We start from the raw sequence: 20,985 nt of genomic DNA on the forward strand, positions 1-20,985 counted from the left end.
CAGAGCCTAGAGCCTGCTTCGAATTCTGTGTCTTCCTCTCTCTCTGCCCCTCCCCTGCTTGTGCTCTGTCTGTCTGTCTCTCAAAAATAAACATTAAAATAAAATCTTTAAAAAACAGACCCACAAAAGACAGAAAAATAATAGAAGACAAAAATAGGAACAAAGAACAAGGGCAACAAATAGAAAACAGTAATATATATGGTAGATATGAATCCAACTATATAAACAATAATTTTGAATGTCAATGCTCTACATGCACCAATTAAAACAGAGATTGTCAGACTGGATCAAGAAACAAGACCCAACTAAATGTTGTCTACCTGGAACCTACTTTATATATAAAGACACATAAAGATTAAAAGTAAATGGATGGAGAAATATATCATTCTAACATTAATCAAAACAACATAGGAGTAGCTATATTAATTCATACAGAGCCAACTTCAGACCAAGGAAATTTATCAGGGATAAAGAGGGGCATTACATATTGATAAGGTGGTCAATTCTCCTAGAAGACATACTAATCATTAACATGTATGTGTCTAACAACAGAGCACCAAAATACATGAGGCAAAAACTGATAGAACCTCAAGGAGAAATAGATGAATCCACTAACATAGTTGGAGACTTCAACATCTCTCTATCAGAAATGGAGCGATCAAGCAGGTAGAAAATCAGTAAGGACATGGTTGAACTCAACAATCCCATCAGTCAACTGGACATAAGGGACATCTATAAACTACTTCATATAACAACAGAACATACATTCTTCTCAAGCTCACATGGAACATTCATCAAGAGAGACCACATTTGGGGACAAAAAACACTTTATCAAATTTAAAAGAATAGAAATCAGTGTCTGCTCTCAGACCACAATGAAACTAGAAACCAATAAACAGACAGTTAGAAAATTCCAAAATACTCAGATATTAAAGAACACCCTTTTTTTTTTTTTTTTTTAATTTTTGGTGTTTATTTCTGAGAGAAAGAGAGAGAGAGTGCACAAGTGGGGGAGAGACAGAGAGAGAGGGAACACAGAATCCAAAACAGGCTCCAGGCTCTAAGCTGTCAGCACAGAACCCGACACAGGTCTTGAACCCATGAACCATGAGATCATGACCTGAGCCGAAGTCAGACACTGAGCCAACTGAGCCGCCCAGGTGCCCCTAAAAAACACCCTTCTAAATATCACACAGGGCAAGTAAAACTCTCAAAAGAAATTTAAAAATATTTTGAACTAAATGAAAACACAATTTGTCAAAAGTTGTGGGATACAGTGAAAGCAGTGCTTAGACGGAAATTTATAGCATGAAATGCATATGTTAGAAAATAAGAAAGATTTAAAATCAATCATCTAAGTTTCCATGCTAGGAAACTAGAAAAAAAGAGCTAATTAAATTCAAAGTAGGCAGAAAAAAGAAATAATACAAATTAGAACAAAAAAGCCAATGAAATTGAGAATAGGAAATCAATTGAGAAAATTAATGAAACCAAAAGCTGGTTCTTTGAAAAGATCAATGAAATTGATAAGCCTCAAGCCTGGCTAACTAATTAAAAAGAGAGGAGACAGATTATTAATATCAGGAATGAAAGAGGGGAACTTCCTCAACTTGATAAAGACTATCTACAAAAATTCTACTGTTAACATCTTGTTTATGGTGAGAAACTTGAAGCTTTCTCGCTAAGATCAGAAATAAGGTAAGAATGTCCCCCTTCACCACAGCTTTTTAACATTACACTGGAAGTCCTAGCTAATGCAAATAAAGAAGAAAGGGAAATAAAACTGTTTGTTCTCAGATAACATGATCATCTATGTGGAAAATAGCATGTACAAACAAACAAAAACTCCTGGAACTAATTAGCAATTATAGCAGGGATGCAGGGTAAAAGTTAATGCACAAAAAGCAATTGCTTTCCTATATACCAGCAATGAACAAATAGGATTTGAAATTTAAAACACAATACTATTAATATTTTATTTTTTATTTGTTTTTTATACCATTACTATTTTAAATAATTCAAGCTTTATTTTTTCTTTTTAAATTTTTATTCAAATGCTAGTTAGTTAACATACAGTGCAATATTGGTTTCAGGAGTAGAATTCAGTGATTCATCACTTATATACAACACCCAGTGCTCATTATAACAAAGCACAATACTATTTATATTAGCATTCCCAAAATGAAAAGTTTAGGTATTAATGTAACAAAACACATACAAGATCTATATGAGGAAAACTACAAAAACTCTGATGAAAGAAATCAAAGAAGAACTAAATGGAAAGATGTTCCATATTCATGGAAAGGAAGACTCAACATTGTCTAGATATCAGTTCTTTCCAGCTTCCTCTATAGATTCAATGCAATATCAATCAAAATCCTACCTAGTTATTGTGTGGATATTGGCAAACTGATTCTAAAGTTTATATGGAGGAGCTTTTGGTGGCAGGGTCTGGGGAAGGGCTGTCAGGTGCCATGTCTGACCATGAAGGTGGCAGGAAGGAGCCCCTGAAGCAGCCCATGAAGCAGGCCAAGGACATAGATGAGGAAGATAAGGCACTCAAGCAGAAACAGAAAGGGGAGCAGAAGAAACTCAAGGAGCTAAAAGCAAAGGCTATGGGGATGGGCCTCCTGGCCACAGGTGGAATTAAGAAATCTGACAAAAAGTAAGCTGTTTTTTTATGCCTGAGACAATGTGATCCTTTTTTTTTTTTTTTTTTTTTTTTTTTTTAACGTTTACTTTTGAGACAGAGAGAGACAGAGCATGAACGGGGGAGGGTCAGAGAGAGGGAGACACAGAATCTGAAACAGGGTCCAGGCTCTGAGCTGTCAGCACAGAGCCCGACGTGGGGCTTGAACTCATGGACCGCGAGATCATGATCTGAGCCAAAGTCGGCTGCTTAACCGACTGAGCCACCCAGGCGCCCTGAGACAATGTGATCCTTAATTCCATTCCTGTTCAAACATTTGGATTCCTTGTCATAGTATCTGTTGCCACCTATAGCTAGAATCAAGTGTTGTCTTAGCTCTGTTAGTACATTTAAGAATAAACTTTTGGGGGCGCCTGGGTGGCGCAGTCGGTTAAGCGTCCGATTTCAGCCAGGTCACGATATCGCGGTCCGTGAGTTCGAGCCCCGCGTCGGGCTCTGGGCTGATGGCTCAGAGCCTGGAGCCTGTTTCCGATTCTGTGTCTCCCTCTCTCTCTGCCCCTCCCCCGTTCATGCTCTGTCTCTCTCTGTCCCAAAAATAAATAAATGTTGAAAAAAAAAATTAAAAAAAAAAAAAAAAAGAATAAACTTTTGTAGGGGCACCTGGGTGGCGCAGTCGGTTAAGCGTCCGACTTCAGCCAGGTCACGATCTCACGGTCCGTGAGTTCGAGCCCCGCGTCAGGCTCTGGGCTGATGGCTCGGAGCCTGGAGCCTGTTTCCGATTCTGTGTCTCCCTCGCTCTCTGCCCCTCCCCCATTCATGCTCTGTCTCTCTCTGTCCCAAAAATAAATAAACGTTGAAAAAAAAAAGAATAAACTTTTGTAAAAAAGAATCATAACAAAAATAAAGTTTATATGGAGTGGCAGAAGGCCTAGAATGGCTAACACAATATTGAAAAACAAAGTAGGAAGACTGACACTACCCAACTTCAAGACTTGTTATAAAGCTACTATAATGGAGATAGTGAGAATTGGCAAAAGAATAGATAATCCCTAATAGACAGAATACAGAGCCCAGAAATAAATCCACGTAAATATAGTCAACTGATTTAAGACCAAGGAGCAAAGGCAATAAAATGGAGCAAAGATAATCTTAAAAAAAAAATTAATTAATTAATTTTGAGAGAGAGAGAGAGAGTTTGCACGTGCACATGCAGGGAAGGGCAGAGACAGAGGGAGAGAGAATCCTAAGCAGGATCCATGCTGATGTGGGGCTCCAACCCACAAACCATGAGACCACCATCTGAGCTGAAGTTGAGTCCCATTGCTTAACCCACTGAGCTACCCAGGCACCCCAAAGATAATCTATTCAACAAATGATGCTGGGACAACTGGATATCCATATACAAAAGAATGAAGTTGGATCTCCTATCTTATACGATATACAAAGGTTAATTCAAAATGGGCCAAAGGCCTAAATGTTGGAGCTGAAATTATAAAACTCTTTGAAGAAAAGAAGGTGTAGGGTAATGGTCTGGCTTGGCCAGAGGAAGTCAGCAAATCAGTGTGACGGCAGAGGCCAGGCCACAGACGTTGATGCCCCTAGGCACCCCAAGGCAGCTCTTGAAGAGCTTGGGATTTCTTACCACCAAGTTTGTGTCAATTCTGTAGGAGGCAAAAGAGGGCATGGCATGCTTGACCTCAAGCTTAGGTAGCTGACAGCCTGTGTGTTACCGCACAGGAAAATGGGTAGTGACTACTATTGGGTTGATAGGGTGGGTGTTTCCTTTTGGGGTGATAAAGATGTTCTGATATTAGATGTGGTGATAGTTGCACCTTTGTGAATATACTAAAAACCAGTGAAATGTACACTTTACAGGGGTAAAATTTATGGCATATGAATTATATAGCAATTTAAAAATTGGGGCTATAAATGAAGATCCATGGTGTTAACTTTCAATGCACACCTTCTATGTGTTGGGCACTGCAGTATTTATAAATTCTGCCTCATTGAGCTTACAGTTCGGTCAATAGTGCATACTTCACATTGATTTCACTCACTGTGTGAGTACTTACCATGTGAACCTTTCTGACATTCTGGGAGATTCCCAGAAAAATAACATCTGGTCCCTGAATACCTTATTCCAGGTATACACACAGGCGCGTCCAACAAGCTGCTATAGACAATGTTACCTAAAGTGTTAATTTCCGGCTAAAAGCCAAGGCAAAAATCTGTTACCAAGGGAAAGGGGCACAATTTCATTAAAGGGAGAAGGGGGAAAAAAAAAAGCCTAGGCCTCCATGATGGGGCGGTCCCAGGAAGTGACGCCACGCTCAAGTTCCGGTTCCGCCTGTTCCGGGCCACTGGCGTATCTCGCGTAACTGCGCTGTGCACGTGTGTTGTCCGGGTTCGTGTTGCGGTAGCCATGGACGCTTTGGATCGAGTTGTGTAAGTGCGCTGGGTCCCTTCTCTTGGGGACGTTGGGGAGTGGGACTCGTGTGGTGGGGACGAGTGAAAAAAACCTCCTCTCCGCCTGGGCTACTCCTCTCGTTCCTTCCGCTGTTTGGCTTGTGGTGGGTCGATGCATCCGCTAGCCTAAGTCTCTAGCAGTGCAGCTCGCTGGGCGATGAAGTGCCGGGAAGCCCACTGGTGGGAGCTGCCAGGCGGTAACACGGAGGTGTTCGCCGCTTTTATAGCCAGTTAGAAAAGTGCTGGTTTCCCGAGAAGCGTGAGGAAGGTGGTCGAATGAATGGTTACGAGCACAAGGCCTCGGAATCTGACAGATGTAGGTGACAGTTCGGGCGCGTTCACAAAACTTTGTGACTTTAGGCCATTTAATCCCCCTAAACCTCAGTTTACTTTGTATAATAGCGTTCGTAATAATCGTACTTTATTGAACTGTGAAGATTACTGGCGAGAATGTATGTATGTAAAGCCTTTGCTACAGCACGTAGAAATGTTCGTTAGTTTTTTTGTTCCCTTGAGTTGATGTTTGTTTTAAATGCGTTCAGAAAATACTTATTGGTCTTCTGAATAGTCCTGTTATTTCTTGGGATTTGCCTGAATTAACATCTAATCGAAACAAATTCTTCTTTTAGTCATTAATTCAGAGAATTTTGTGCATCTGCTATGTATTCCTCTAGGTATGGGGACTGCAAAGATGAGTAAGACTATGATCGGATTGGGGAACAAACAGCTGATACAACATAGAAGATGTTATTTGCATTAGTTGGTTAGTGAGAAGTAATAAACCACATGAAATATAGAGCACTGTTTTTTGCCATAAGACATACTAAATATTTTTTGATTTAATAAATAATGTGTATCTTTATCAAACAGTAAGTGATTGGAAGCTTTATTTATATTGCTTAACACTTTGTCTGCAGGAGAATTTTTAAACTCTGCTTGATAAATGAAGTGTGTGTATATTGCGTTTTTCTTTTCCTGCTCAAAGTGTCCACAGGACTGAAAGGAGGATGGTGGGTCGTAGTTATTTAAGAGATGAGAAATTCTTTCAGTAGATGGCCAAGAACTGTTGGAAAAGCAAGATATAGTGGAAGCAGAACAGAATTTCTCTGAACAGAATTGTATAAAACCATTCTACTCCTGCTGTCACATCATAAAGTCAGAATAATGAATTTGTTTTCCCTTCATATTTTGCACAGTGGTCGAGATGAGTTTTTAAATTTTGCTCATTTTGAAGATTGGCTTACTTGCAAGTTGTGTGACCTTGGCCAAATTACCTCTCTGGCTTCAGTTGCCTCAACTGTAAAATGAAGATAATAATTTTACCTGTGTGGTAGGGTCTTGGTGAAGATAAGCCTTAGTAAGGTAACTCTATAAAAGTGTCAGTCATTATTATTCCCCGTTGGCGGCAATAATGTTTGACTTTTTCAGCTGTGATGTTGGAGTGGGATAGTGTATACTTCCCGGTAGGTCTACAACCTGTAGGAAAGATAGACAATGAGTAGCCTCCCTGTGTTTGGTAACTGCCCACAGATTGATCACTAGTTGGTGTGCAATGCTTTGTGTTAGGGTAAGAGTGCTGTTTGCTCTAAGGCTGAAGGAAAAATGATGGAATAAAAATAGCAACAGTCTTCATTGAGTCTTTTTTTTTTTTTTTTTATGAAAGGTTTAGAGAAAAAACAGTAATAAAGGAATGTTGGTGATATTAAAAAAATGAAAGCCTTTACAAAAAATCGAAAGCTAATAAAGTTAACACTTACTTAATAGTAATAGCTGAATACCTTTTGTTAATATCTCCCTAAAAAGTGAGATTTTTGTTTAGTGGTGGAATCCTAACTGATAAATGTTATGTAATATTTGTTGATTTTTAAGAATTTGCATGTTAGTAAAGTCATGATTTTGTACTATGAGGAAAATGTTTTAAGTTGTTACAAATTGTGATTTTCCAAACAGAAAGCCAAAAACGAAACGAGCCAAGAGATTCCTTGAGAAGAGAGAACCGAAACTTAGTGAAAATGTTAAAAATGCTATGCTGATTAAAGGGGGAAATGCAAATTTACTGGTGACACAAGTACTTAGAGATGTGGTATGTATATAATAATTTTTTTATTTTTATTTTTGAAAGGTTTTATTTTTTAAGTAATCTCTACACCCATTGTGGGGCTCGAACTTACAACCCTGAGATCAGGAGTAGCACACTTTACTGACTGAGCTAGTCAGATGTCCCTATACACTTATTTTTTATTTTATTTTATTTTATTTTTTTTTTAAATCGCCATTTTCTTTTTTTTTTTTTTTTTTTTCAACGTTTATTTATTTTTGGGACAGAGAGAGACAGAGCATGAACAGGGGAGGGGCAGAGAGAGAGGGAGACACAGAATCGGAAACAGGCTCCAGGCTCTGAGCCATCAGCCCAGAGCCCGACGCGGGGCTGGAACTCACGGACCGCGAGATCGTGACCTGGCTGAAGTCGGACGCTCAACCGACTGCGCCACCCAGGCGCCCCTACACTTATTTTTTAAATGGTACTGGAATCATTTTAGGAAATTTTCAGCATACAAGTTTGGGCTGCTAGATACGTGGATAAGTTTGCCTTGCCTTAGAAAAAAGCTCAAGTTGGAGATAATTTGCCATGGCAAGACACTATCCACTGGTTTTCCTTAAAGCAACTACTGTTATTCCTTTTGTAAATTTGAACTGATTTCAATGACTGGACTTTGGTTTACCCACATTTAAGGAACATCTCTAGTTTGTAAAGTGAAATAACTGCATATCACTATCTGTTTATTCCGTCAGCAACGCCAAGCACTGCGCTAGGTGCTGAGGATTAAGAGTTACATAAGACACGTCTGTCCCTTCAGTGAGCTTAATGAGGGAGACAGGCAAATAAGAAATTATAACACTGAATTAACTGCTGTGCTGGAGGCATGTAGAGGCTAGGATAGGAGGCAGTTAAAATCCCATGGGGTAGCCATACACAGAATGGGCTTCCCAGAGGAGACACTTCATTTTGAAGGAGGAGTCAGAACAAGGAGGAGGAGAGGAAGAGAAGCAGAAAGTCTTCCAAGGTTGAGGAAAAAACTTGTGCAAGAGGGAACGTGAAGGAGCATATGATGTGTTTGGGGAACTGCAAATAATTGGGGATGGCTAAAGGAAAGTGGGCTTGATGGAGCTAGAAGAACATGCAGGGATCAGGTAGCAACACGGAGTTTGAGCTTTGTTGTAAAAGATCTGAGGAACCACTGAAAGATTGGAGGTGGCAGGTATGATCAGTCCTTTTAATCAGTTTGACCAGGGAAAACTGAGAGCAAATGTAGCAACTGATTCAGCCATTGTTTTCAGCCGGGTAATGAGTATCTGGAATGTGGTGGTGCCAGTGAAAATGAGAGATCATCAGAGAGACTAGATGATGAGGGTAGAAGAGTTTGGGCATGAGTAAGAAGTATGAACTTCCCAGGTTTCTGGGTTGGGTTCTTCATAAGTGATAATGGCAAGTAGAGAATATGTCATGTGGAGCAGGTTTGAAGAGAAAAGTAATATGTTCAGTTCAGGGCCTATAATATAAGTGATGAAGTTAAAAGCTTTATGTTTTTCCTACCTATGTAGCCTCATGTCTAGCCCTTTGTGTGACACACAGTAGGTGCTCAGTAAATATTTAATCAGTGAATGAAAGGCATAGTCCATGGAGATACCTAGTAAGTGGCTGATTATTTAGGCCTTGGATACAGCAGATAGATCCTTTGAGTTAAATCAACTAAATGATTTTTAAACTTGACTAAACTGTTGACGTTTGTTAAACACAATAGTCAGTTCAGATAGCTGAATAATCTAATACATGCTCATCCTTCTCAGTGTCATTGTGTTGATAGGATTCTGGCCCTGTATTTAAGTAAGTTCCAAGAATAGCACAATGTTACAGGTTATTACAGTAGTTAACATTCATATTGATGATTCTTGAGTTGTCACTGTGCTAGTGTGCATTACACCAAGGCAGGGAAATATTTGGTCAAGAATTACCAAAAAGTTTTCCTACTGAAGGGGTGCCTGGCAGGCGCAGTCAGAAGAACATGCGACTCTTGATCTTAGGGTCATGAATTCAAGCCCCAGTTTGGGTGTAGAGATTACTAAAACAAATAAATAAACTTAAAAAAAGAAAAAAAAAGTTTTAGTACTTAAAAGATAGGTTTTACTGCTGGATTTCCTTTATCTATCAGCTCTGATAGTCATTTTCCTTTTCATTGTTTCCCTCATTTACTCCTTTCCCTAATGTAAGGTAATGCCTTAGATCTTTGTTATTCCTTATAGTAGAGCAGAACTGATCATACTGGTAACAACTGATTATTAGTGGATGAGTGGAAAGAAATAAGAAAAAAATGAAAAGAGGGCTGAACGACAGGAACTTAAAAAAAAATTTGTTTTTAATGTTTATGTTTGAGAGAGAGGTACAGCGTGAGCGAGGGAGGGGCAGCGAGGGAGGCACAGAATCTGACACAGGCTTCAGGCTTCGAGCTGTCAGCACAGAGCCCGACACAGGGCTCGAACTTGCCAACTGTGAGATCATAACCTGAGCTGAAGTTGGACACTCAACCAACAGAGCCACCAAGTGCCTCGACAGGAATTTTTTAAAGGGCTGAATTTAAAAACTGTAGTTCTTATTGTCCTCATTGTAACTGTTTCTCAGCTCTCTCATCTCCAGATAACATTATTTCAATTCTGTCAGCTTTTCTTGATAGGTTTTATTTATTTATTAAAAAAATGTTTTTAATGTTTATTTATTTTTGAGAGAGAGAGAGAGACAGAACTCGAGCAGCGGAGGGGCAGAGAGAGAGGGAGGCACAGAATCCGAAGCAGGCTCCAGGCTCTGAGCTGTCCGCACAAAGCCTGACATGGGGCTGGCTCAAACCCACGAACCATGAGATCATGACCTGAGCCAAAGTCAGACGCTTAACTGACTGAGCCATCTAGGTGCCCCGATAGGATTCGTTTTTATCTGCTTTCTTTTGCTTTTCTTTCTACTCTCAAATTGTTTTCCTGGAAAGAATAGAATAGGTAGAATTTAAAGAAATGAAAGAAATCATTTAAGTTGGATAGATTTTTGAAAGGGCATAGAAACTTTTTTTTTTTTTTTTGAGAGACAGGGCACAAGTGAATGAAGGGCAGGGGAGTAGAGAGAGAGAGAGAGAGAGAGAGAGAGAGAGAGAGAATCCGGGGGGTGGGCAGAGAGTCGGAAAGAGAGAGAAGTGGGGTTCATGTTTTTACCTGAAGTGGGGCTTATATTCACATCAAGTGGGGGCTTGAGCTCACCTGATGTGGGACTGGAACTCCTGAATTGTGAGATCATGACCTGAGTCAAAGTCAGATGCTTAATCGACTGAGCCACCCAGGTGCTCAGGGCATAGAAACTTTTAATTGGGAAAGTGTAGTCTAAGTCAGAATATTAAGCTTATGTTACAGGTTTAGATAAGTGATCAAAAGAGAGCCAAGCAGAAGACCTCAGAATAGGATTCAGGGACCAGGTAATCTTGTATAATGACTGATATAATACAATTTAATTTTTATCTCTGCTTTTCAGAATGTAATTTATTTTGAAAACTAAATTATGTTTTACAGTATGCATTGAAAAAACCATATGGCGTTCTGTATAAAAAGTAAGTAGTGATTTATTTTAACTCCTATTCTGTTATAAAAGTAATAATTACTTTATGGGAGATTTAGAAAAATACTTTGTTTAAGAAATATGACAGGGACGCCTGGGTGGCTCATTTGTTTAAGCAACCAACTCTTGGTTTCAGCTCAGGCCATGATCTCACGGTTTGAGCTTGCTTGGGATATTCTCTCTCTCTCTCTTTCTCTCTCTCTCTCTCTTTCTTTCTCTCTCTCTCTTCCCCCTCTCCCCCCTCTCTCTCCCCCTCACCTCTCCCCCCCTCCTTCCTCCTCTCTCTCCCCCCCTTCTTCTCTCTGTCTCTCTTTGCCCCTCCCCGCTCATGGGCACTGTCTCCCTCTCTGTCTCAAAAACGAATAAACATTAAAAAAAAAAAAAAAAGAAAATGACAGTTCCTTAAATACAGCTATTAACATTACTTATTTATTTCATCTATTTATGTTTTTAAATTTTTGAACATTTATTATTTGAGAGAGAGCGCATGCATGTGCACACATGCATGTGAGCAGGGGACGGGCAGAGAGAGGAAGAGAGAGAGAGCGTGCATCCCAAGCAGGCTCCTCAGTATCAGCATGGCCTGACTTGGGGCTTGAATTAATGAATTGTGGGATCATGACCTGAGCCAAAATCAAGAATTGGATACCTAATTGAGCCACCCTGGAGCCCCTATTTTTTTATTTTTTATCATTAGTATTTTTAAAACTTATTTCTTTCTAGTTTGTGTTTTCATTTGTATGAATATTCTTGCATGGTTGTAATCTTATCATATGTATATTATTTTGAGTGATTATAGATTTAAAGAAAAGTTGCAGAAATAGTAGAGTTCTCATATACCCTTCATCCAGCTTCTCTTAATGTTATGTTTTATGTAACCATAGTACAATTATCAAAAGTAAGAAATGAACATTGGTACAATAATGTTTTAACTGCACTATAGACTTGACTTGTTTCACCAGTTTTTCCAATAATATCCTTTTTCTCTCCCAGGATCCTATATTGCATTTAGTTGTCATGTCTCCTTACTCTCCCATTTGTGACAGTTCCTCAGTCCTTCCCTTTTTGATGACTTTGACGTTTTTGATGAGTACTTGTTAATTATTTTGTAAAATATACCTCAGTTTGTATTTGTTTTACATTTCTCATGAATAGATTGAGCCTTATGTGTTTTTGGCAACGGTACCACAAAAGTGATGTGCTTTTCTCAATAAATGATACCAGGGATGTCTTATGTTGGTAGCATTAACCTCGGTTAAAGTGATGTCTGCTTGGTTTCTCCACTAGAAATTTACTATTTTTCCCTTTGTAACTAGTAAATGTTTGGAGGAAATATTTGGAGACTGTGCAAACACTGTGCAAATAATCCTCTTTCTCCTCACACTTTTGCTTATTAATTTTAGCATGCATCAGTGACTGTTGTCTACATAGGGGATTACTCTTGGTGTTCTAATGGTGGTTTTCTGTCTCATTCCTTCTACATTTATTAATTGGAGTTTTGTAAGGAAAATCTCTCTCTTTGTTGAATTACTCATTTATATTAGTGTGGACTTACAGATACTTATTATATTCTTTGAGTTATAATCCAATGCTGTCACTATTTTGTTGCTCAAATTATTATACCTTTTGCCATTAAGATCTCTTTCAGGGTGGCTCCTATGTTCTTTCAACATGCCCCTTGTGTTTAAGTCCTCCTTTTTGGTGCCACACGATGCTCCAAGCTCATCTTGTATTTTAAAGCTCTGGAATCAATCCCTTCTCTGTGGAGCCCTGTTTCCATATATCGGGGGCTGGTAATTTAGAAAACAGAGATCTGGGCACAAAAGTATGCTTAGTTGCTACAGAAGTGTCATTGTCTCTAGATCCTCTTAGCAGACAGACCTTGAAAATAAGTATTATGCATGTTAACCCATGCATACATGTACATCTAATTTAATTTTATGTATTTAAAAAACTGAATTCATACTGATACTTCCTAAAAAAATCATGAGTTTTTTTTTTTTAATTTTTTTTCAATGTTTTTTATTTATTTTTGGGACAGAGAGAGACAGAGCATGAACGGGGGAGGGGCAGAGAGACAGGGAGACACAGAATCGGAAACAGGCTCCAGGCTCTGAGCCATCAGCCCAGAGCCTGATGCGGGGCTCGAACTCACGGACCGCGAGATCGTGACCTGGCTGAAGTCGGACGCTTAACCGACTGCGCCACCCAGGCGCCCCAAAATCATGAGTCTTAATACTACTTCCAATTCTAGTCCAGTGCCACAGACTTCATTCCAGCCTTTCTTCTTTTCTTATTTGTAACTTTGCTTCTTCTGACAGTAAGAAACCTGGCTTTCATGATTGATAATATGTTTATTGATTTGTAGGTTTCTAGTACGTGCATACTTTCAGAATGTCTAACCCTGTGAGAAACAAAATTACTAAAGTATAGAATGTGTGTACAGGTCTTTGTCTTTAGCCTTAGGGTGTCCAGTTCAAACACTGTTTTCAAATGTAACTTAGGTTGGGTTTTTTTCTGCCTCTTTAATGTGATTGTATTATTACTTTATTTATTTTTTTAATTTTTTTTAATGTTTTATTTATTTTTGAGACAGGGAGAGACAGAGCATGAACAGGGGAGGGTCAGAGAGAGGGAGACATAGAATCTGAAACAGGCTCCAGGCTCTGAGCTGTCAGCACAGAGCCCGACGCGGGGCTCGAACTTACGGACCGCGAGATCATGACCTGAGCCAAAGTCGGCCGCTTAACCAACTGAGCCACCCAGGCGCCCCCATTGTGTTATTACTTTAAACTACACTTAGGGTCATTTATTAGATTGTATTCTATTTTGAGTTTTTCTCCACTTTTCTCTCGGTTGTTTGAATTTAAGTATGTAAAATTTACTCTTTGTGGTGTACAGTTTTATGAGTTTTTAAAAATGCATTGAGCTGTGTCTGCCACATGATATGGAAACAGTCATGATACAGAAACAGTATCATTATCCTAAAAATTTCTTTGTGCAGTGCTCTTGAGGGCCACTGTTTCCCTTCCCCCCTGTAACCAGTGAACTGTTTGCTATCCTTATAGTTTTTCCTTTTTTAGCATGTTACATAAATGGAATCATACAACACATAGCCTCAGAGTCTATCTTCTTTCTTTAGCAAAATAATAAAATATTATCTGTGTTTTTGCCATACATTATATTTAAAAAAAAAATTTTTTTTTAAACGTTTATTTAGTATTGAGAGACAGACACAGAGCATGAGCAGGGGAGGGACTGAGAGATGGAGAGACACAGAATCTGAAGCAGGCTCCAGGCTCTGAGCTGTCAGCACAGAGCCCAGCGTGGGGCTTGAACCCACAAACCGCTAGATCATGACCTGAGCCGAAGTCAGACGCTTAACCAACTGAGCCACGCAGGCACCCCAACATACATTACATTTTATATCAAGCCTTTTTCATTTATATTATAAACATTTTTCTTAATTTTTTTTTAAATGTTTATGTGTTTTTGAGAGAGATGGAGAGAGAGTGCGAGCAGGGGAGGGGCAGAGAGAGATGGAGACACAGAATATGACGACAGGCTCCAGGCTTTGAGTTGTCAACACAGAGCCCAACATGAGGCTCGAACTCACAAACCGTGAGATCATGTCCTGAGCAGAAGTTGGATGCTTAACTCACTGAGCCACCCAGGCGCCCCTAAAATTTTTCTATTAGTAGGTGATCCTTTAGGTATTCTTTTTTTTTTTTTTAATATTTATATTTGAGAGAGAGAGAGAAAGAGAGCGTGCAAAAATTGGGGGAGGGACAGAGAGAGAGAGAGGGAGACAGAGGATTCATTACAGGTTCTGTGCTGGCAGCTCAGAGCCTGATGTTAGGGCTTGAACTCACGAACCCTAAGATCATAACCTGAGCCAAAGTTGGACACTTAACGGACTGAGCCACCCAGGTGCCCTAGGTATTATTTTCATTGCCAATATAATATCTATTAAATGGTTATACTAAAATTTATTTATAACTTACCTTAATTTTATGGTTTTTATGTTTTTGCTATTCTTATAAATTTTAGCAATTTTATTGCTAAAAATGTAGGTTTTTCTTTTTTGCTATTCTTATAAATTATGCTAAAATGGCCATTTTTACACAAATGAATTATCCTTTTGAATTAATTCCTATGTGAGATTTCTAGACATGAGATTACTTCATGCCCAATAAAGCATATTAATTACTACTTTTTGGAAAGGTTGTCCTTTTAGCAGAGTGCAATATACAAGTTTCATAGACCATTACCCACTTTTTATGTTTTTAAGCTAAGAAGTCAAAATCATACTTTGTGTAACTTGCATTTTCCATGTTTTCAGCAGGTCATATTTGCTTATTTGTGATTTATAGTTAGCTGATGGTTGTTAATCATAAATGCTGCAGTAGTTTTTCTTAGTTTGTTTGCCTTGCATCTTTAAAAATAATACTCTTTTTGGGGCACCTGGGTGGCTTAGTCAGTTGAGCGTCCCACTTCGGGTCAGGTCATGTCTCGCGGTTTGTGAGTTCGGCCTGCGTCGGGCTCTGTGCTGACAGGTCAGAGACTGGAGCCTGCTTCAGATTCTGTGTCTCCCTCTCTCTCTGCCCCTCTGCCACTCACACTCCATCTCTCTCTCCTTCAAAAATAAATAAACATAAAAAAAAAATTCTTTTTTTACTGATTATAAAAGTAATACATGCTACTCTTAGATAATTGGGATAATAGAATAATCACCCATAGCACTATGTACATTCTGACATGTTTTCCCTGTGTATATACATATTTTAATTGGTTTTATTTGAGTATGGTTGACACACAATGTTACATTAGTTTCAGGTGTAAAACAGTGATTTGACAAGTGTCTCCATTATGCTGTGCTCATCATAGGTGTAGCTACCATCTGTCATTATTATGTTATTGTCTATATTCTTTATGCTGTGTCTTTTATTCCCATGTCTTATTGATTCCATAACTGGAAGCCTGTATCTCCCATTCCCTTCACCCATTTTCACATGTGTACAGATATTTTCATGTCTGTATGTTTATTTTATTCTTTGAACAAAATTAAGATCATGTACATAGATTTTGCTTCATAAAAATTATGAACTATTTTATGGAAACTTCATTTACATGATGAGAAATCAGAGATTATAAGTGAACACATATAGTTTCTTATGTTTTACCAGAATTTCTTTATGCATATTTAAGCAAAGAAAAATATACGTATTTCTCTCCCTTTTGCATGAAAGATAGCATGTTCTACTCCAGCTCCCCTACTAGTGTTCTTGGTCCAATACACCATTTATTTCTTTCTCTCCTGGATTACTGTGATAGCTTCTTGCTAATTCTTTTCTCTCTTGCCATAACTACATTCCCTTTTCACATAGTGGACAGAATAGTCCTTTAAAAAGAAAATTTGAGGGGTGCCTGAGTGGCTCAGTCAGTTGAGCATCCAACTCTTGATTTTGGCTCAGGTCATGATCCCAGCGTCGTGGGATTGAGCCCTGCATCAGGCCCTGTGCTGAGCGGGGAGCCTGGTAGAGATTCTCTAAAATAAAAAAAATTTAAAAACGATTATGATTTTAAAAAAGTAGTAGTAAAAAGAAAATTTGAGTTCAGTCATGTCACTCTCCTGCCTGAAACTCTTTAGTGCTTCCTGTTACTATATTAATATTTACATTCCTTACCTTGACCAACAAGGCCTTACCTTAACCAACATAATCTGGGCCATGCCTACATCTTTGACCTCATGCCCCGCCATTTTCCCTTTGCATGCTAAGCTTCGGTGATACTTGCCTTCTTTCCATTTCTTGAATAGTCTAAGCTTGTTTCCATCTCAGAATCTTTGCTTATTGTGTTCCTTCTTCCTAGAATACCCTTAGCCTCAAAACTTTAAAAAAAAAAAATGTTTATTTATTTTGAGAGAGAGAGTGTGAGTAGGGGAGGGGCAGAAAGAGAGAGAGAGAATCCCAAGCAGGCTCTATGCTGAGTGGGGCTCAAACCCACAAACCATGAGATTATGACCCGAGCCAAAATCAAGAGTCAGACGCTTAACTGACTGAGCCACCCAGGCACCTCAACCTCAAAACTTTTCAATGGCTTATTCTTTATCTATCACATCTCAGCTCAAATAGTCATTTTCCACTGTTCATAACTAACACAATACCCTATTTTATTTTTGTCACTACAGTTAATTATTGTTTGAAATTTTTATTTTTCCACTAGAATGTAGGCTGTATGAAAGCAAAGATCTTGTTTGTTTCCTAGTATCCTTAGCTCATACCACAGTGAGTGACACATAATAGGCACTAAATACATATTTGAATGAATGAATATCCCTCTAACTTTATTTTTGATCATCTACAAAATTATCTTTTTTTAATATATTACTTAATTGTTATGGGTGAATTGCTAATTAAGATTATTAAAATTAAGGTAATCTTTTAAAAATATTTTTAGGAAAAACATTACAAGACCATTTGAGGATCAGACATCATTGGTGAGTACAAGAAACTCTGATTTAAGACAGCATATACATGATTGGACTAATTACTGTTCCTTTAGTAATTTGTGATGTTTTGAATTCGAAATCATCCTATATGAGGGAATTTTGATGTAAAGTGAAAGTGAAGTAAGATTTATTAACTTAATTTTTAAAGTTTATTTATTTTGGGGGGCAGGGTGGAAGGGCAGAGTGAGCAGGAGAGCGAGAGTCCCAAGCAGGCTCCCCACTGTCAGCACAGAGCCCGATGCAGGGCTGGAACTCCCGAATCAGGAGGTCATTACTTGAGCCAAAGTCAGATGCTTAACCAACTGAGTCATCCAGGCGCCCCTGTTTGTTTATTTTTGAAGTAAGACTTTCATACTTTTAAAACTATGACTAAAGTTTAAAGTTTATTTTGAGAGAGAGGAGAGAGCATGTGCATGTGTGCATGAGCAGGGGAGGGGCAGAGAGAGAAGGAGAGAGAAAATGCCAAGCAGGCTCCTTCACTGTCAGCGCTGAGCCGGATGTGGGGCTCAGTCCTATGAACTGAGATCATGACCTGAGCCAAAAGCAAGAGTTGGACATTTAACCAACTGAGCCACCCAGGTGCCCCCAGAATACAGTTCGTAAAGTTCTTATATTTATGCATTAATTGGGATTTCTTTGGTTTTATAGGAATTCTTTTCAAAGAAGTCAGATTGCTCTTTATTCATGTTTGGCTCCCATAATAAGAAGCGGCCAAATAATCTAGTAATAGGTAAATATAATTTACTTTCCTAATGTTTGTGTTTACAGTCTGTTTTGTGACTCAGATTAATTGATGGTGTTGAGATTTCAGGAGTAACAAGTAAGCTCTAAGCTGGTTTTTAAAAATTTTTCTTGTGCCTTTGAATGAAATTTTTAATCTATCAGACTGCAGGTAGAGAATAGGCATGTAAAAATACTACTTTACCAAAAGTTGCCAATATTTTTCTAATATAAAATATATGTATCTTAAATCAGTGTTAGAGAAAAAAACAGTAGCATACCTACCCACAAAAATTAACCCTTCACCAGTAAGAATTGACGTTTAATTTGGTATCGTCATTGGCTTAGGCAACCCCTTTTACTTCTTATGTGCCTTTATTTACTGTTCTATAAAATAAGGGAGTTTGGTTAAACGATTTCCAAGATCCTTTCAGGGCCAAGACTGCAACACTGTATTCTAGGTAGAGTTGAAAGTTTAAGAAAGAAGGGGACATGTTTGATGGGGTAAAAGGAGAAAAAAAAAAAGGGAGATAATAACATTTTGGACATGCAAATTAAGTGGGTACATATAAGGTGGCTCTTTGGGAAAAATAAATGTTTAAAAGAAAATGTATTTTCCTTCTAGGTCGTATGTATGACTTCCACGTGCTCGATATGATCGAATTAGGTATTGAGAAGTTTGTCTCTCTAAAAGACATCAAGGTACGGTACTAATCATAAAAATAAAAGCATTTTGTAATGTTGTTCTTGGGCAATAGTGACATCTTGTGGTGAAGAGTACTATTACAGTTTGTAGCTTAACTTTGTTTTTATTCTAGTGTGCTCGGAGATAAAAGTAAATTTCATTTTATCTTTATGTTTTTGAGTGTCACTACTTTATTTTGGTGTAAAGACAGGAAGCTGGAAAATACACTATATTTAAAATTTTTTGTTCCTTTTCATGCTGTGGAAACTCCCTCATTTTATTTTTACTTTAAAAAGAGATATAAACATATAACACATATTTGGATCTTCTGGCAGTTAGATTCAGAGTGGTTTTTAACTCTTGTCTAGGCTCATAGTTTAAATGCTATCCTCTCCCTCAATTGTCACAGCACCTATTTTATGGAACCTCAGAAATACTGGAGTTTTCTGGGGCATCTGGGTGGCTTAGTCAGTTAAGTGTCTGACTTTGGCTGAGGTCATGGTCTCGCAGTCCATGGGTTCGAGCCCCGCGTCGGGCTCTGTGCTGATAGCTCGGAACCTGGAGCTGGCTTCAGGTTCTGTCTTCCTCTCTCTCTGCTCCTCCCCCACTGGTACTCTGTCTCTTTCTCAAAAATAATAAACATTACAAAAATTTTTTTAAATAAATACCAGAGTTTGAAAGCGAGCCTTGTTCTAAACCTACGATACTTTGGCTGCTCCTACAGTATTTTGGCTGCTGGCCACCAAAATGCTAGTTCAATCTTTCCCTTCAGGACTTGCATCTTTGTATCTCCTTTGTTTGCATGGGATTATTAAATAGAAAGTAGTAAATAGGCAAGAAAACTGTCCTAATTTAGCTCCTGGGTCCAAACTGGGCTTCTGTTCTCTCAGAACTCTACTTTAGCAGAATCTGTTCCATCAAATGTTCCATCAAGTAATTATTTTATTTAGATTTCATTGCTACCCTGTGTAAGGCTAAAATTACTTTTCCTATTGGATAAAGTTGGAGATTGAGGCCCAGGGGAATTTCATTGGTGATCTGGAGTCATACATATAGAACTTAGAAAGAAAGGATATTGAAGTTTGCAGTGGAAAGTTACTTAATTGTTCTTGTTTATGGGTCTTTGAAGGTCATGGTATAGTTGAAAGAATTGTAAAATGTGTCATGACTCCTTTTCCTAGTCTCCCCTAAAAAGAGGACATGCCTTCCAAGTTTGTTGTGTGTTTGCAAAAAGGCTCTTCCCAGATGTTACTTAGCTACACCAGCTTCTTCAGGTACAGGGTAGAACAGTGGCCTGAGATTGGATTTCGAGACAGAACAATTGGATTGAAGGCCTGTGTTGGCCATTTAGATGACTTTTGTGACCTGATAAATTACTTGCCTGACCTTCAGATTGCAATCAAGTATTAAATAGGTATAATAATATCAAATGAGATAATATATGTGAAAATGTTTATCAGCGAAGATAATGTTTTGGAAGGTGTTTGGTAAAGTATGTAAACTGTGATGCCTTGTTATGGTGGAAGCTATCATTTTATTACAGTTTGTCTTTAGGGCAGTGTATGAATCCTTGGAGAGCAGCAGCATATCTGGCTTGGTCACCAGGTAGTGGGTGTGAGCACTGGTCGATGCACGCATGCTAGCCCTCGGTAGCTTCTATAACCACCAGGTCATAAGACCATTATCGTTTGTCAGGTCTCACGCTTGTTCACGCTTAACAAGCGTGAATACTAAATTTTCACTCATGGAGCATATCCATAACTATAATAATCACTAATTCATGACCATATGCTTACATTGGCAGTCCCTACCTACACTGTTAGCCAGAGCTTCACTTTTACCTCGTTATTCCATTACAACTTGTTTTTAGTTTGTTTTGGAATTGCATGTCTGTTATACTTTCTCTTTATATTTATTTCTTTTCTGCGTCTACCTCCTTATTTTTAAGACCTCTTCGCCAGATGTTTCTTTTCTCACTTGCCTACTTTTATTGCCAAGCCAAGCCTCATCCTCCTGTTTACTCTTAAGTGAGAAGTGATTCAGTTCTACCAGGAAATTGAATGATTATTCTGGGAGCTTATTTTCTAAGATGTGGCCAAACTTTTAGGGATGGTTGTTTTACATAAAATAAGCCTTAATGGATGAAATGATTAAAATTTAAGGCCAATGTTGTTGTTTTTTAAATTTTTATTTACTTTTTCCAATGGTTTTATTTTAGATAGGAAAAGATACATTGCAGGCGCCTTGGAGTATTTTATTGGAAAGTTTGTTTATAATTTATAAGACATTTCTGGGGTGTC

General features: G+C 38.4%; 2 protein-coding genes across 2 annotated transcripts in view; both read left to right on the plus strand.

Annotated features, from left to right (window-relative positions):
* Positions 1 to 1,754: 1,754 nt before the first annotated feature.
* On the plus strand, positions 1,755 to 2,724 carry LOC112862915 (translation machinery-associated protein 7-like). The gene has a single exon (XM_086705954.1). It carries the CDS (start codon positions 2,427 to 2,429, stop codon positions 2,667 to 2,669), a length of 243 nt encoding a protein of 80 aa, XP_086562080.1. The 5' UTR covers positions 1,755 to 2,426; the 3' UTR covers positions 2,670 to 2,724.
* A 2,255-nt stretch (positions 2,725 to 4,979) lies between these two features.
* RPF2 (ribosome production factor 2 homolog) overlaps positions 4,980 to 20,985 on the plus strand; it is a 36,058-nt gene continuing 20,052 nt past the window's right edge. Inside the window, exons 1-6 of the mRNA XM_086707600.1 lie at positions 4,980 to 5,095; positions 7,067 to 7,199; positions 10,724 to 10,761; positions 17,229 to 17,268; positions 17,929 to 18,010; positions 18,626 to 18,702. Coding sequence (XP_086563726.1) covers positions 5,073 to 5,095; positions 7,067 to 7,199; positions 10,724 to 10,761; positions 17,229 to 17,268; positions 17,929 to 18,010; positions 18,626 to 18,702 — 393 coding nt within the window. The 5' untranslated portion in view covers positions 4,980 to 5,072. The remainder of the gene's footprint in view (positions 5,096 to 7,066; positions 7,200 to 10,723; positions 10,762 to 17,228; positions 17,269 to 17,928; positions 18,011 to 18,625; positions 18,703 to 20,985) is intronic.

The sequence above is a fragment of the Puma concolor genome, chromosome B2, assembly GCF_028749965.1.
Source record: "Puma concolor isolate L17-30 chromosome B2, mPumCon1.1.hap2, whole genome shotgun sequence".
Taxonomy (NCBI): Eukaryota; Metazoa; Chordata; class Mammalia; order Carnivora; family Felidae; genus Puma; species Puma concolor.